The sequence below is a fragment of the Salvia miltiorrhiza genome, chromosome 3 (genome assembly GCF_028751815.1).
Source record: "Salvia miltiorrhiza cultivar Shanhuang (shh) chromosome 3, IMPLAD_Smil_shh, whole genome shotgun sequence".
NCBI lineage: Eukaryota > Viridiplantae > Streptophyta > Magnoliopsida > Lamiales > Lamiaceae > Salvia > Salvia miltiorrhiza.
In genome coordinates this window covers 1,694,448-1,712,754 of record NC_080389.1, presented here as the reverse complement: position 1 = coordinate 1,712,754, position 18,307 = coordinate 1,694,448, and the positions used below count along the sequence as shown (strand labels likewise).

Genomic DNA, 18,307 nt, shown 5'->3' with positions numbered 1-18,307 from the left:
TTTATCTTTCAAAAGTTGTTGCCGTCTGTAATTGTGAAATAATTATACAACACATTATTATTTCATTGAAAATTCCAAAAAAATTCCAATTACAAACATAATGTTGAATTTTTAAAAATTGAAATCAATAATGTAAATTAATGAGATGAATAGCATTTTATGCATCTATGCAACCTAAACTATTAACATGCAAAAATTACAATTTATTTAAATTTAGTTTTTAAATCGTAAATAAACAAAAAATTTTAAAAATGCATTTATGCATCTATGAAACCACATTAAATAAGTATACAACACATTATGATGTTATTGAAATTGAAACCAACAATGTAAATCCATTTAATAAATTGAATTTAGGAATCTAATAAACTAGAAATATTTACATGTAAAATTTAAAAAAGATTTACTAACCTAAATGATCAAACTTTATTAAATTGCATTTATGCATCTATCAATCTAGACGTATTTACACATAAAATCTTAGAATTAATTAAATGTAGTTTTCCTAAACCAAATTAATTATGTGTTTGATATATAATACCACAAAATGTAAATTACAAGGAGCAAATTATTATAGTTTTTTAAATGGATGCCAACAACAAGTTTCATATCCACATCCAAATTCAAAAATATATAACAATCTCAACACATATATTGATTCTTTTATACAACCATATCGAATATAATAAAATTTGTCATCACTTTTTTTTACCATCTTTCTTTTGCTTCTCCGTGGCAATGCACCAACAACGTTATCTTTTGTTTGAACATGGTCAGAAATCTCAATTTGTCCATCATCTGAATGTCCAACACATTTGTCCTTCTCTATGCCAACCTACAATCACATTAACATAAATTATAAATCATGCGTGAACAAACATATTATGCCGTGCAACAACAATATTTTAATGTGCATATAGGTAAATATGTATTCTATTGAATCAAAAGTACGCCCACTAAAAAAACCAAATACGTCTAATGCAACAAAAAGTAAATAAATGATTAATTCCCAAGTCTATGCATTTATGCACACCAAATATTATAGTAACAGAACAAATGTAATGCATTATTTACTTGCCTCTTCAGTTTGCATCTCCCCATGCTGATCGCCTGTGTCCATGCCCATTTGTGAAATCCCAAGATCAAAAGTTGGACCAGCTGACAAGTCAACCATTCTTTCCCTACGCTTTTCATAAGTGGATTCTACTTCAATGCTGGCATCAATCACTTCATTCCAAAACTGTGTGTTGTCCATTGCATTCGTTGGAGGACTACTCATATCTTGGAGTCCCAATTCCATCATAGCCTCAGTTATTGCTTTCTTCAAGCCATCGTCGACAACATCAACAGTTTTCGTGAGTTCAATCATTGCTTCCATTTCCCGAATCAAAACTAACTTATGTAGTTTCCTCATAAGTTGTTTCCTAAAGTTCTCTTGATCCACTGCTATATCTACAAGCTGTAACAAAAAATGCATTACACACAAACAGAATATCCAACATCTATGCATCACAATGTTTCATCTATGCAAATCAAATAAACATTATCAAAAGAATCTCAATGAATTATATCTATGCAACCCAATCCAACATCTATGCACAAACAGCTTCAAAAAATGCATCCCCAGTAACAAAAACATAACAAAAAACCTTTTCAATCCGTCTATCTATGCATCACGCTCCAACATCTATGCAGCACAGCCATAGAATATCTAACTCCAACAAAAAAAAATGAAAAAACAAACTAATGTTTCCCATTTATGCACACATATTCAACATCTATGCATCATAAACATTCACCTATGCAAATCAAACAAAACCTATCAACTAATCGCAAAAACTGATAACTATGAAACACAATCCAACGTCTATGCATCAAATAATGCATTAAATGCATAAATAAATGATACTTGCCTCCTCAGTATCAACATTTGTTGTATTTTCTGCTTCAACATCATTCATCTTATCACCAAAGTGAAACTCAATGGGCTCTAACAACTCCCCATATCCAAATCCTCTTTCACATTTGCCTTCTACATCTTCTCTAGCTTTCATCGACTTGTAATCCCAATTGGCAATGGATGGTAGCTGTCTGCCATGCATGATGTTTCCAACTTTAGTCCGATCCAAGTAAAGTACCTACAAAATTTGTGCATTGTTACCAATACAAGTTACTATATAAAATGTTTATTAAATAAGTTTAATAAATGATAATATACTTACCAATGGAAATAGCACTGGTCCAACAAACATTTTTAGATGATTAGCATCCCATTTGTCGCGCGCATCTACAAGACTTCTTATAACATACTCGCACCAATTCCATTGACGCAGAGTCAATAAATCTTCTACGCATTTGATAATCAAAGGAACCACATATCCATGGCCTCTATACTCCACTAGTGTGTGTGCAACCAAAATCAAGAAATGCCTCTTGAACCAGTCCCCTCCATCAACGCATTCACGTGCAACTCTTTCTAGGTCACTCGCTGTGATTTGCCCCTTTTTGCAGTTAGGAAAAAATGAAACCCATTGATCTTTTAAAGTATGCTTCTGTTTGGCCTCAACAGACTCGATCAAATTTGGGCCTCGGGGGAAACCAAAAACCCTCTGCACATCCTCTTCCGTCACTTTGATAAATTTGCCATTGCAAAGTTGAATCATCAGCTCTTTTCTGTCAAAACTCTTTATAACCCAGTAGGCTAACTTTGAAGGTAGTTCATTGATTTGTAGATGCAATAAACCCCCAAACCCAATATGTTTTACAGCTTCCTTTTGGGTGTCGTTGAGTGATGATATCAACTTATGCAAGTGTGATGGGCTGTCACGTGAACGAAGCATAGGATGATTATTACCTTCCTTGTGAACAGTATCTTTTGCCCCAACATTTTCAGTATTCTTCTCATTTAAACCTTCTTCAACAAAGTCATCATCATAAGTGCACAACGCTTCATTGATCTTACGAACAACCCCTTTTCTCGCATTTATGACTCGTGCCTCATTAACTGCATATTATAAAGTTTTCACACATAAGTATAAATGAACAATATTATTTACTACTACATGATTTCTCTTTGTGTTTAAGATCTTACGAAGTGTATCTTCAAAAGAAGCGTTTGCCTTTTCCTTTCCTTTCTTTTTGGCCCGTGTAGCTTCCATACACTCAGCAATAATTGTAGATGCATTAACTGAAACACATGAAACATTTATAATAAAATGCACAAAAAAATTAAATACCACATTAAAAATATTTGAAACTTGTATTATACCTTCAGCATCATCAGTTCCATTTTGCTCATTACTTGGACCATCATTTTCTTTACGGCTTGAGTTACTAACATCTGCTGTGCAACCCAATTTGAATGCATATTTTGCTAAGAATAAAATAAAATAATAGAGGTGTACATTATTTAACATTGTTAACATTTTACCTTTCCGCCGATTTTTGATAATACAATCAGCAACTTTATCAACTAAAATATTGTAGAATTCCTCTAGACGTTCACCAGTGTCATCTTGCAAAAATAATAAAAGTAATTAACATATTTCTACATAAGAATATATATAAAATCAAAATATACCATTTGGACGCTCTTTATTAACCATTCTAGCCAATGATTTCTTCCCACGAGGCATATTTAACTGTCAAAAAAATCAACATTGCAACATATTACTTTCACGGATGCAATTAAAAACTCATCTATGCAATTAAACAATTATCTAAAACACAAAAAAAAGGATTTACCTTTAATTATTTGCCTACATGCATATTAATAATTTAATTGCCTAAACGTATTATACTTATTGCATACATGCATATCCAACATTTATGCATCACAATGCTTCATCACAATACATATCAAACTGTAACACCCCGCTTTTTCCTAGCTAAATTTAGAGTAATTTTGAACTTAGAAGTCATGATGATTCACGCCGGATATAAAGAAAATGAATTTATTTTAATTCCAACAAAAATGTTTTAAAAAAAAAAACATTTGTAAATTTAGTTATTAAATTTATATGCATTTCATATTTATTTATATTAAGCATTTAGCATCTACACGAGATATTTATTTAAGCAAACATTGAACGATTATAGTACAACCCGGAAGATATTTTTTATTTTTTTATTTTATATACTCCCACTACACCCACAACATACCTAATTGATCCAACTCAATCACAAGTGGCTCCACGGATCAATTAATCACAAGTGGCTCCACACCAAGCCTCTTAAACAAAGATTCCACCTCAGAAGAGTACCTTTACACCACAACATTCAATAAACACACTTGAAAGCAAAAAGAAAAATTCCACTCGAAATAAACAAATGCAAGTCGATCATTAAAAAGCAGGAGTCGATTTACTCCCTTCTCATCCCCATTCTCGGCCTCCCCTCTCTCTCTCTATACTCTCTTTTCCTCCATTGATGTCCATTGAAGAAAGCTTAGAGAAGCTTCATCAAACACTACTATGAGATAATCCACCATCCAATCCAATCAAATACTATCATATCTCATCAAATTCAAGAAGCTAGAGCTAAGATCAAAGTTGGAGCAAAGTCTTGATCACCTTTTAAATCCTTGAGTAAGTGATCTTAGATTATTTATTTGATCATATTAATGATATGTGAGTGAGTATATGATCATGATTGAGCAAGAAAATCACCCAATTTATTTTTATGAAACTTTCGAAAATTAGGAGCTTGAAACCTTACGAATTTTGTTGTTTATTTTCTTGACTTGGCTTGAGTTATATGATGATGGATTTGAGTTTATGAGATGATCTAGATGATTAATGATGGATGAGATTGAAGCTTGAGGTTGAGAAGTGAAAAATGAAAAATGTTAGTTTGAGGAAGAAGATGATATATATGAGTTTCTATATGTGATTTTGTTATATGATGTTGATTTGAAGATTTGAGTGGGTATATGAGTTCTTGAGCATGCTATGATGTTAAGTGATGGTTTAGATTGATGATTAGAAGTGATGAAATGAGTTTTGGGATGAGTTGTTGTTGAGAATTATGATGTTATATTCAAGTTAGAGATATTATTAAGATATATAAGTTTTAAATACAAATTGGAGAATTTCGTAGGCCTACTGACCTACTGTGATCGATGGTTTGTCGATGTCTAATAGCTTTGAACATTTTATAGAAAGTTTCTACATGAGTCTTGAGTACCCTGGTAAAATTTCAAGCTATTTCAATTTCGTTTGATATTTCTTTAAAATGCAAAACCTAAACTGCACATTACCACCGAGAATTTCAGAGAACAGGGGAAAGAGTTATTCATTTAAGTAGCTTCCTATGTGATCTAGCTTTCCAACTTTTTATGGTATCAACCTTATTGTGTTAGCTAGATATCCACCAAAGTTGAGCCCAGTTTGACAACGTTTACTATTTTTCAAAAATTGTAACCTTCGGTTGCACAAAACTGCCAGAAATGGCAGATCGTGGTAAAAACGTCATATCTCTCAAACCACTTGGAGCTTTCGACTCTATTTTTTTTTAAATGAAACTAGACTCGAAGAAATTTCTTTCAGTATGAGTCTCGAGTCCAGGAGATGTCGGAGTCAGAACAGTTTAAATTTTGAAGTTGAGTCAGTGTGAAAACAGAGCATATTTTAATGATGTTTGATTGTGATTCTTATGTGCCTTATGTGATTGTGTTGCCTATGTGTTTGAATTTTCACTAAATTATTTTAGTGAATTTAAATCTCTTGATTTAAATTTTAATATTTAAGGTTGGGACTATTTATTTTAAATGAGGTCCGTTATTTTATTTAATTTATTGATGGACTTTAAAAATGAAAACAAATTTTGGGATTAAACCCTCATTTTTATAATATTTCAAGGCTTTTTGAGTATGTATTTTAAATGGTTAAAATGTTTTATTTCATCTCAATGGATTTTAAAATGTTTTATTATTTATAAATGAATAATGGAATTTCTTATTTATTTACATGAAAAAAAAAATGAAATGTATAGAATGTTATAAAAATGGTGCATGATTTCTTTTATGTTCATATGAACTTGTGATTTTAATGATACTAAACTTAAGGATTTTATTTCTTTCTGTTTATTGTTTACGTGATTACGTGATATTATGTGGTTAGTCACGAGGTTATGTTGGTTTTCGATTGTCTTTAATGGAACGAATTATGGATGCTAGAACCCTAAAACACTAAAAGAAAATCGAGTAAGGATATTGTTGGTGTCCTTAACTCAAGAAATTTAGTTTTCAAGTATTTATTCATTAAATTTGAAAACCCGGCGTGATGAATCAAGTATGTTTAGTACATCCATAAATACATTAAGATTAGTTTCATGAGACCTATTAAGAATAGAATTTCTTGTAGGCTTTGTGACCAGGGGAATTAGCGCTGCTTTCCCAAGACAGGTTTATATGTGATTATGATCTTCAGGCTTTGCCTAACCAGGTGGGCTTACTTTCCAAATGTACAAAGTATGATTGAGTTATTAAGCTCTAAATGTTTCAATGAAATGCAAACTGTTTATTTAATGTAATGAAAACTGTTTATCCAATAAAATGTTTATGTGCACTCTGCTCTGTTTAAGGCTCGCAATTCATGGATCGATCGAGGTTCTCTTATGGCCTAACACGCTATTTGAGAATTGTGTACACTTGTTAGTTGTTTCGGTGGGTTGATCTCCATCGGGCACTAATTCATGTAAGAGGCGTTATAAGGGTGCTTGGCTGGATGTGTTCCGGAGCATGTATCATGTAAGGCCTGCCTGGGTAGCGTCCCGAGGTCAATTCAACTTGTCTGAGTTACGTCCTCAGGGCAAGTGCAATGGGAGAAATGGATCCGTCGGTGGCTAGAGGTCCGGGATCACAGCGAGTAACAGAAAGGGAGTGTGACATGTGCGCACAAATGAAAGAAAATGTTTTAACATGCTTAGAAGTACTTCTTTCAATTTAAAACCTTCTAAGTCATGTCAAGTATGATTGGATAAACTGCTCTTTACGAAAATATGAAATGTTTCAGAAAATGCATGCCCACTAAGTACATTAGTACTTAGCCCAAAATTACTTTCAAATGTTTTCAGGTTGGCTGGCTGGTGCTGACGGGACGGAGCTGAGGCTAGAGTTAAAATTTCTATGTTAGACTTCCGCTGTAGCAATTACTCATATCAGTCTTTTGTTTTTACAACTTAAGATCTTCATGTTAAATTTCAAATGATATACATGACCGAGCTTAGACTCTTCACTACTAAATTTATGCTAATGAATGTCGGTTGTCAGAAGCATGAAACAAAACTTGTGATCCAAAGGGGCATAGCCCGAATTTCAAATCCTATTTCGGTTTTAACAAGGTTGTTCCTTGTTTATTTCTATGAATTATTCACACCTCGATCATATTTATTCCTTCAAGAATTGGGGTGTGACAGAATGGTATCAGAGCATGAGTTTTCTTTCATGTTTCTGATAACCATAAGCTTTTGATGTCGAGTCTAGAATAGTATCTCTAGACTTCTAAGAATGTCAGTAGCCCTCAGCTCGCCGTCACACTGCCGCAACTAAGGTACGATAATAGTTTAAAAAAAAAATATATGTATATGTATTTCAGATGTTATGAATGTTTCCAAAAAAAAAAAAAAAAAATGTGCGCTTCAATGAATGATGCTATGTGAATTACTTATCGCTTTCCATATGTTATAAGTTATGAATTGCTAATCGCTTTCATATTGTTATCTTGGGTCTCCGACTCATATAACCAAGCTCAGTATCGTGTTTGGGACAACCCGAGCCCTTAACGATAAGATAAGTAAGTATCGTGTTTGGGACAACCCGAGCCCTTAACGATAAGATAAGTAAGTATCGTGTTTGGGACTACCCGAGCCCTTAACGATAAGATGAGTTAAAGTCGTGTTTAGGACTATTGAGCCTTTCACGAATACCAGATGTATGGTCGAGTTAGATTCTTTGAATCTTTCCGGCAATAGAAAAGTTTCATGTGGCATTTAATGTCAACATGTTTCAAGTTTCAAAGAGAATGAACGAATAAGAAAGCTTTATGTTGTCGTTTTAGGCTAGCTGCCTATACGATTAGAATGGTGGATCCTCTTGCAAACTGTTTGAGTACCACCCAAGAATGTTTTGAGAATGTTAATCGTGATAGCACCGCTTGATCGATTTAAGTAAAGACTGGTAAGATAGAAATGTTTAACATAGAGATGTTACAACATAGAGGCACTGCCTTAAGACTAAGGATTCACTTGAGCTATTTCAATAGCGGTGAGATTAAGTTTTTCACATAAGAACTTATGTTGCTTATGATTATGATGTCAGTCGTGATAGCTTTGCTAGAACGGCATAGAATGGACTTTCATGGTATCAATGACTTATGATGAAGTACTTACTAGTAAGTTTTAAATTAGAAGTTTGACCAGAGACTTACATGAATAAGAAGTTGACATGATTGGGGGCGAAGCTCCCATTTGACTGAGTGATTTGTTTTGTTGGGTCTGGCCAGCCCACATGACTAAGATCTCGGTGATTGTCAATTAAGATTTTTGATCTCGAGGTAGAGCATCATCACAATATATAGAGACTCGTACTATATAGTTGTCCCAATAAGATTTTCTTTGATCACGATAAGCATAATATGATTAGAATGAGTTCGTTTGTCACCAGTTCTCGAGACTATAGACATGGTGTTCTCACAATTAGAAAGATGCGATAACAATCAAGCTATGTAGCCGCAATGATAGTGAAGTCTAGTATCCCAAACTAGATTATCCAGATATGCAATTTCGAGGACGAAATTTTTATAAGGAGGGAGGGATGTAACACCCCGCTTTTTCCTAGCTAAATTTAGAGTAATTTTGAACTTAGAAGTCATGATGATTCACGCCGGATATAAAGAAAATGAATTTATTTTAATTCCAACAAAAATGTTTAAAAAAAAAAAACATTTGTAAATTTAGTTATTAAATTTATATGCATTTCATATTTATTTATATTAAGCATTTAGCATCTACACGAGATATTTATTTAAGCAAACATTGAACGATTATAGTACAACCCGGAAGATATTTTTTTATTTTTTTATTTTATATACTCCCACTACACCCACAACATACCTAATTGATCCAACTCAATCACAAGTGGCTCCACGGATCAATTAATCACAAGTGGCTCCACACCAAGCCTCTTAAACAAAGATTCCACCTCAGAAGAGTACCTTTACACCACAACATTCAATAAACACACTTGAAAGCAAAAAGAAAAATTCCACTCGAAATAAACAAATGCAAGTCGATCATTAAAAAGCAGGAGTCGATTTACTCCCTTCTCATCCCCATTCTCGGCCTCCCCTCTCTCTCTCTATACTCTCTTTTCCTCCATTGATGTCCATTGAAGAAAGCTTAGAGAAGCTTCATCAAACACTACTATGAGATAATCCACCATCCAATCCAATCAAATACTATCATATCTCATCAAATTCAAGAAGCTAGAGCTAAGATCAAAGTTGGAGCAAAGTCTTGATCACCTTTTAAATCCTTGAGTAAGTGATCTTAGATTATTTATTTGATCATATTAATGATATGTGAGTGAGTATATGATCATGATTGAGCAAGAAAATCACCCAATTTATTTTTATGAAACTTTCGAAAATTAGGAGCTTGAAACCTTACGAATTTTGTTGTTTATTTTCTTGACTTGGCTTGAGTTATATGATGATGGATTTGAGTTTATGAGATGATCTAGATGATTAATGATGGATGAGATTGAAGCTTGAGGTTGAGAAGTGAAAAATGAAAAATGTTAGTTTGAGGAAGAAGATGATATATATGAGTTTCTATATGTGATTTTGTTATATGATGTTGATTTGAAGATTTGAGTGGGTATATGAGTTCTTGAGCATGCTATGATGTTAAGTGATGGTTTAGATTGATGATTAGAAGTGATGAAATGAGTTTTGGGATGAGTTGTTGTTGAGAATTATGATGTTATATTCAAGTTAGAGATATTATTAAGATATATAAGTTTTAAATACAAATTGGAGAATTTCGTAGGCCTACTGACCTACTGTGATCGATGGTTTGTCGATGTCTAATAGCTTTGAACATTTTATAGAAAGTTTCTACATGAGTCTTGAGTACCCTGGTAAAATTTCAAGCTATTTCAATTTCGTTTGATATTTCTTTAAAATGCAAAACCTAAACTGCACATTACCACCGAGAATTTCAGAGAACAGGGGAAAGAGTTATTCATTTAAGTAGCTTCCTATGTGATCTAGCTTTCCAACTTTTTATGGTATCAACCTTATTGTGTTAGCTAGATATCCACCAAAGTTGAGCCCAGTTTGACAACGTTTACTATTTTTCAAAAATTGTAACCTTCGGTTGCACAAAACTGCCAGAAATGGCAGATCGTGGTAAAAACGTCATATCTCTCAAACCACTTGGAGCTTTCGACTCTATTTTTTTTTAAATGAAACTAGACTCGAAGAAATTTCTTTCAGTATGAGTCTCGAGTCCAGGAGATGTCGGAGTCAGAACAGTTTAAATTTTGAAGTTGAGTCAGTGTGAAAACAGAGCATATTTTAATGATGTTTGATTGTGATTCTTATGTGCCTTATGTGATTGTGTTGCCTATGTGTTTGAATTTTCACTAAATTATTTTAGTGAATTTAAATCTCTTGATTTAAATTTTAATATTTAAGGTTGGGACTATTTATTTTAAATGAGGTCCGTTATTTTATTTAATTTATTGATGGACTTTAAAAATGAAAACAAATTTTGGGATTAAACCCTCATTTTTATAATATTTCAAGGCTTTTTGAGTATGTATTTTAAATGGTTAAAATGTTTTATTTCATCTCAATGGATTTTAAAATGTTTTATTATTTATAAATGAATAATGGAATTTCTTATTTATTTACATGAAAAAAAAAATGAAATGTATAGAATGTTATAAAAATGGTGCATGATTTCTTTTATGTTCATATGAACTTGTGATTTTAATGATACTAAACTTAAGGATTTTATTTCTTTCTGTTTATTGTTTACGTGATTACGTGATATTATGTGGTTAGTCACGAGGTTATGTTGGTTTTCGATTGTCTTTAATGGAACGAATTATGGATGCTAGAACCCTAAAACACTAAAAGAAAATCGAGTAAGGATATTGTTGGTGTCCTTAACTCAAGAAATTTAGTTTTCAAGTATTTATTCATTAAATTTGAAAACCCGGCGTGATGAATCAAGTATGTTTAGTACATCCATAAATACATTAAGATTAGTTTCATGAGACCTATTAAGAATAGAATTTCTTGTAGGCTTTGTGACCAGGGGAATTAGCGCTGCTTTCCCAAGACAGGTTTATATGTGATTATGATCTTCAGGCTTTGCCTAACCAGGTGGGCTTACTTTCCAAATGTACAAAGTATGATTGAGTTATTAAGCTCTAAATGTTTCAATGAAATGCAAACTGTTTATTTAATGTAATGAAAACTGTTTATCCAATAAAATGTTTATGTGCACTCTGCTCTGTTTAAGGCTCGCAATTCATGGATCGATCGAGGTTCTCTTATGGCCTAACACGCTATTTGAGAATTGTGTACACTTGTTAGTTGTTTCGGTGGGTTGATCTCCATCGGGCACTAATTCATGTAAGAGGCGTTATAAGGGTGCTTGGCTGGATGTGTTCCGGAGCATGTATCATGTAAGGCCTGCCTGGGTAGCGTCCCGAGGTCAATTCAACTTGTCTGAGTTACGTCCTCAGGGCAAGTGCAATGGGAGAAATGGATCCGTCGGTGGCTAGAGGTCCGGGATCACAGCGAGTAACAGAAAGGGAGTGTGACATGTGCGCACAAATGAAAGAAAATGTTTTAACATGCTTAGAAGTACTTCTTTCAATTTAAAACCTTCTAAGTCATGTCAAGTATGATTGGATAAACTGCTCTTTACGAAAATATGAAATGTTTCAGAAAATGCATGCCCACTAAGTACATTAGTACTTAGCCCAAAATTACTTTCAAATGTTTTCAGGTTGGCTGGCTGGTGCTGACGGGACGGAGCTGAGGCTAGAGTTAAAATTTCTATGTTAGACTTCCGCTGTAGCAATTACTCATATCAGTCTTTTGTTTTTACAACTTAAGATCTTCATGTTAAATTTCAAATGATATACATGACCGAGCTTAGACTCTTCACTACTAAATTTATGCTAATGAATGTCGGTTGTCAGAAGCATGAAACAAAACTTGTGATCCAAAGGGGCATAGCCCGAATTTCAAATCCTATTTCGGTTTTAACAAGGTTGTTCCTTGTTTATTTCTATGAATTATTCACACCTCGATCATATTTATTCCTTCAAGAATTGGGGTGTGACAGAATGGTATCAGAGCATGAGTTTTCTTTCATGTTTCTGATAACCATAAGCTTTTGATGTCGAGTCTAGAATAGTATCTCTAGACTTCTAAGAATGTCAGTAGCCCTCAGCTCGCCGTCACACTGCCGCAACTAAGGTACGATAATAGTTTAAAAAAAAAATATATGTATATGTATTTCAGATGTTATGAATGTTTCCAAAAAAAAAAAAAAAAATGTGCGCTTCAATGAATGATGCTATGTGAATTACTTATCGCTTTCCATATGTTATAAGTTATGAATTGCTAATCGCTTTCATATTGTTATCTTGGGTCTCCGACTCATATAACCAAGCTCAGTATCGTGTTTGGGACGACCCGAGCCCTTAACGATAAGATAAGTAAGTATCGTGTTTGGGACAACCCGAGCCCTTAACGATAAGATAAGTAAGTATCGTGTTTGGGACTACCCGAGCCCTTAACGATAAGATGAGTTAAAGTCGTGTTTAGGACTATTGAGCCTTTCACGAATACCAGATGTATGGTCGAGTTAGATTCTTTGAATCTTTCCGGCAATAGAAAAGTTTCATGTGGCATTTAATGTCAACATGTTTCAAGTTTCAAAGAGAATGAACGAATAAGAAAGCTTTATGTTGTCGTTTTAGGCTAGCTGCCTATACGATTAGAATGGTGGATCCTCTTGCAAACTGTTTGAGTACCACCCAAGAATGTTTTGAGAATGTTAATCGTGATAGCACCGCTTGATCGATTTAAGTAAAGACTGGTAAGATAGAAATGTTTAACATAGAGATGTTACAACATAGAGGCACTGCCTTAAGACTAAGGATTCACTTGAGCTATTTCAATAGCGGTGAGATTAAGTTTTTCACATAAGAACTTATGTTGCTTATGATTATGATGTCAGTCGTGATAGCTTTGCTAGAACGGCATAGAATGGACTTTCATGGTATCAATGACTTATGATGAAGTACTTACTAGTAAGTTTTAAATTAGAAGTTTGACCAGAGACTTACATGAATAAGAAGTTGACATGATTGGGGGCGAAGCTCCCATTTGACTGAGTGATTTGTTTTGTTGGGTCTGGCCAGCCCACATGACTAAGATCTCGGTGATTGTCAATTAAGATTTTTGATCTCGAGGTAGAGCATCATCACAATATATAGAGACTCGTACTATATAGTTGTCCCAATAAGATTTTCTTTGATCACGATAAGCATAATATGATTAGAATGAGTTCGTTTGTCACCAGTTCTCGAGACTATAGACATGGTGTTCTCACAATTAGAAAGATGCGATAACAATCAAGCTATGTAGCCGCAATGATAGTGAAGTCTAGTATCCCAAACTAGATTATCCAGATATGCAATTTCGAGGACGAAATTTTTATAAGGAGGGAGGGATGTAACACCCCGCTTTTTCCTAGCTAAATTTAGAGTAATTTTGAACTTAGAAGTCATGATGATTCACGCCGGATATAAAGAAAATGAATTTATTTTAATTCCAACAAAAATGTTTAAAAAAAAAAAACATTTGTAAATTTAGTTATTAAATTTATATGCATTTCATATTTATTTATATTAAGCATTTAGCATCTACACGAGATATTTATTTAAGCAAACATTGAACGATTATAGTACAACCCGGAAGATATTTTTTTATTTTTTTATTTTATATACTCCCACTACACCCACAACATACCTAATTGATCCAACTCAATCACAAGTGGCTCCACGGATCAATTAATCACAAGTGGCTCCACACCAAGCCTCTTAAACAAAGATTCCACCTCAGAAGAGTACCTTTACACCACAACATTCAATAAACACACTTGAAAGCAAAAAGAAAAATTCCACTCGAAATAAACAAATGCAAGTCGATCATTAAAAAGCAGGAGTCGATTTACTCCCTTCTCATCCCCATTCTCGGCCTCCCCTCTCTCTCTCTATACTCTCTTTTCCTCCATTGATGTCCATTGAAGAAAGCTTAGAGAAGCTTCATCAAACACTACTATGAGATAATCCACCATCCAATCCAATCAAATACTATCATATCTCATCAAATTCAAGAAGCTAGAGCTAAGATCAAAGTTGGAGCAAAGTCTTGATCACCTTTTAAATCCTTGAGTAAGTGATCTTAGATTATTTATTTGATCATATTAATGATATGTGAGTGAGTATATGATCATGATTGAGCAAGAAAATCACCCAATTTATTTTTATGAAACTTTCGAAAATTAGGAGCTTGAAACCTTACGAATTTTGTTGTTTATTTTCTTGACTTGGCTTGAGTTATATGATGATGGATTTGAGTTTATGAGATGATCTAGATGATTAATGATGGATGAGATTGAAGCTTGAGGTTGAGAAGTGAAAAATGAAAAATGTTAGTTTGAGGAAGAAGATGATATATATGAGTTTCTATATGTGATTTTGTTATATGATGTTGATTTGAAGATTTGAGTGGGTATATGAGTTCTTGAGCATGCTATGATGTTAAGTGATGGTTTAGATTGATGATTAGAAGTGATGAAATGAGTTTTGGGATGAGTTGTTGTTGAGAATTATGATGTTATATTCAAGTTAGAGATATTATTAAGATATATAAGTTTTAAATACAAATTGGAGAATTTCGTAGGCCTACTGACCTACTGTGATCGATGGTTTGTCGATGTCTAATAGCTTTGAACATTTTATAGAAAGTTTCTACATGAGTCTTGAGTACCCTGGTAAAATTTCAAGCTATTTCAATTTCGTTTGATATTTCTTTAAAATGCAAAACCTAAACTGCACATTACCACCGAGAATTTCAGAGAACAGGGGAAAGAGTTATTCATTTAAGTAGCTTCCTATGTGATCTAGCTTTCCAACTTTTTATGGTATCAACCTTATTGTGTTAGCTAGATATCCACCAAAGTTGAGCCCAGTTTGACAACGTTTACTATTTTTCAAAAATTGTAACCTTCGGTTGCACAAAACTGCCAGAAATGGCAGATCGTGGTAAAAACGTCATATCTCTCAAACCACTTGGAGCTTTCGACTCTATTTTTTTTTAAATGAAACTAGACTCGAAGAAATTTCTTTCAGTATGAGTCTCGAGTCCAGGAGATGTCGGAGTCAGAACAGTTTAAATTTTGAAGTTGAGTCAGTGTGAAAACAGAGCATATTTTAATGATGTTTGATTGTGATTCTTATGTGCCTTATGTGATTGTGTTGCCTATGTGTTTGAATTTTCACTAAATTATTTTAGTGAATTTAAATCTCTTGATTTAAATTTTAATATTTAAGGTTGGGACTATTTATTTTAAATGAGGTCCGTTATTTTATTTAATTTATTGATGGACTTTAAAAATGAAAACAAATTTTGGGATTAAACCCTCATTTTTATAATATTTCAAGGCTTTTTGAGTATGTATTTTAAATGGTTAAAATGTTTTATTTCATCTCAATGGATTTTAAAATGTTTTATTATTTATAAATGAATAATGGAATTTCTTATTTATTTACATGAAAAAAAAAATGAAATGTATAGAATGTTATAAAAATGGTGCATGATTTCTTTTATGTTCATATGAACTTGTGATTTTAATGATACTAAACTTAAGGATTTTATTTCTTTCTGTTTATTGTTTACGTGATTACGTGATATTATGTGGTTAGTCACGAGGTTATGTTGGTTTTCGATTGTCTTTAATGGAACGAATTATGGATGCTAGAACCCTAAAACACTAAAAGAAAATCGAGTAAGGATATTGTTGGTGTCCTTAACTCAAGAAATTTAGTTTTCAAGTATTTATTCATTAAATTTGAAAACCCGGCGTGATGAATCAAGTATGTTTAGTACATCCATAAATACATTAAGATTAGTTTCATGAGACCTATTAAGAATAGAATTTCTTGTAGGCTTTGTGACCAGGGGAATTAGCGCTGCTTTCCCAAGACAGGTTTATATGTGATTATGATCTTCAGGCTTTGCCTAACCAGGTGGGCTTACTTTCCAAATGTACAAAGTATGATTGAGTTATTAAGCTCTAAATGTTTCAATGAAATGCAAACTGTTTATTTAATGTAATGAAAACTGTTTATCCAATAAAATGTTTATGTGCACTCTGCTCTGTTTAAGGCTCGCAATTCATGGATCGATCGAGGTTCTCTTATGGCCTAACACGCTATTTGAGAATTGTGTACACTTGTTAGTTGTTTCGGTGGGTTGATCTCCATCGGGCACTAATTCATGTAAGAGGCGTTATAAGGGTGCTTGGCTGGATGTGTTCCGGAGCATGTATCATGTAAGGCCTGCCTGGGTAGCGTCCCGAGGTCAATTCAACTTGTCTGAGTTACGTCCTCAGGGCAAGTGCAATGGGAGAAATGGATCCGTCGGTGGCTAGAGGTCCGGGATCACAGCGAGTAACAGAAAGGGAGTGTGACATGTGCGCACAAATGAAAGAAAATGTTTTAACATGCTTAGAAGTACTTCTTTCAATTTAAAACCTTCTAAGTCATGTCAAGTATGATTGGATAAACTGCTCTTTACGAAAATATGAAATGTTTCAGAAAATGCATGCCCACTAAGTACATTAGTACTTAGCCCAAAATTACTTTCAAATGTTTTCAGGTTGGCTGGCTGGTGCTGACGGGACGGAGCTGAGGCTAGAGTTAAAATTTCTATGTTAGACTTCCGCTGTAGCAATTACTCATATCAGTCTTTTGTTTTTACAACTTAAGATCTTCATGTTAAATTTCAAATGATATACATGACCGAGCTTAGACTCTTCACTACTAAATTTATGCTAATGAATGTCGGTTGTCAGAAGCATGAAACAAAACTTGTGATCCAAAGGGGCATAGCCCGAATTTCAAATCCTATTTCGGTTTTAACAAGGTTGTTCCTTGTTTATTTCTATGAATTATTCACACCTCGATCATATTTATTCCTTCAAGAATTGGGGTGTGACACAAACACAACCTATCAAAGAAGCGTTTCAATTGTCAATCTATGCATCACGCACCAACATCTATGCATCACAACCATATCCAATATCAATGGGATACTAATCATCCACCTATGCAAATCAAACAAAACCTAACAACTAATCGCCAAAAATAATAAATATGAAACACACCAAATATCTCTGCATCACCATCATTCATCTATGCAAATCAAAAACACCCATCATCTACTAAATTCTACAAAAATTAACAATATCGGACAGAATCGATTGAATCCAAATCGTGCATAGCTCAATTTCAAATCAAATAAAACGAAATCAAACAAACATCTATGCAATTACATAAAATATCTATGCACTTAATGGAATGCTAATTGATTCGAATTTATATCCAAGTTGAGATACGAAAAAAGTCTTATACATATGCAATAGTATTCAATGTTAACTTTTTGATATCTAATTAATACTAAATATCTAATTGATACGAAAATAGTGATATGCACTATTCTGACAAACCATTATAATTGATAGCAATTAAATTGACATATCTATGCATCATAATCATTCACCTATGCAAATAAAAAAAAAAAAACCTAACAATTAATCGACAAAAATAATAAATATGAAACACACCAAATATCTATGCATCACCAACTATCATCTATGCAAATCAACAACACCCATCATCTACTAAATTCTACAAACATTAACAAAATCGGACAGAATCGCTTGAAGCGAAATCGTGCATATCTCAATTTCAAATCAAATAAAATGAAATCAAACAAACATCTATGCAATTACATAAAATATCTATGCATGTGAAATACCTAAATTTCTAAACGCCCAAAGGTTCGGCCGCCTCCTCCTTGGAATACTCGGACGCCTCAACCGCCGCCGCCTCCTCAACGCCGCCGCCTCGTGGATTAATCGGAATTCCTCGTGGATTAATCGGAATTTCGAACCTTGCACAGCCCTTGCACAGATCGATGAAACCGCCGTC

The 18,307-nt window shown here is 33.5% G+C and overlaps 1 protein-coding gene and 1 long non-coding RNA gene across 5 annotated transcripts; one reads left to right on the top strand and one right to left on the bottom strand.

Moving 5' to 3' along the window:
* Positions 1 to 429: 429 nt before the first annotated feature.
* On the bottom strand, positions 430 to 3,637 carry LOC131015760 (uncharacterized). Its single transcript, XM_057944186.1, has 9 exons — positions 3,581 to 3,637; positions 3,431 to 3,514; positions 3,269 to 3,343; positions 3,092 to 3,187; positions 2,223 to 3,004; positions 1,914 to 2,138; positions 1,079 to 1,459; positions 713 to 835; positions 430 to 456 (listed from the first exon to the last, which is right to left on the bottom strand). The coding sequence occupies exons 1-9, from the start codon at positions 3,633 to 3,635 to the stop codon at positions 430 to 432; spliced, it is 1,848 nt and encodes a 615-aa protein (XP_057800169.1). The 5' UTR covers positions 3,636 to 3,637.
* Positions 3,638 to 3,914: 277 nt separating this feature from the next.
* LOC131017002 (uncharacterized) lies at positions 3,915 to 17,259 on the top strand. Of its 4 annotated transcripts, none has more exons than XR_009099308.1 (7): positions 3,915 to 4,586; positions 6,363 to 6,443; positions 7,075 to 9,536; positions 11,313 to 11,393; positions 11,533 to 14,485; positions 16,262 to 16,342; positions 16,974 to 17,259. It is a non-coding gene; the product is annotated as an uncharacterized LOC131017002 (long non-coding RNA). The 4 variants fall into 4 exon arrangements; XR_009099309.1 differs by having other exon boundaries at positions 6,583 to 9,536; positions 12,025 to 14,485; XR_009099310.1 differs by having other exon boundaries at positions 3,917 to 4,586; positions 12,025 to 14,485; positions 16,482 to 17,259.
* Positions 17,260 to 18,307: the final 1,048 nt, after the last annotated feature.

Coding starts and splice junctions, on each gene's coding strand:
- LOC131015760 (XM_057944186.1), bottom strand. CDS start 3,635: ATGCCTCGTGGGAAGAAATCATTGGCTAGAATGGTTAATAAAGAGCGT. Junction 3,344..3,430: donor TATCAAAAATCGGCGGAAAG/GTAAAATGTTAA, acceptor TGGGTTGCACAG/CAGATGTTAGTAACTCAAGC. Junction 836..1,078: donor GGGAGATGCAAACTGAAGAG/GCAAGTAAATAA, acceptor ATGTGATTGTAG/GTTGGCATAGAGAAGGACAA.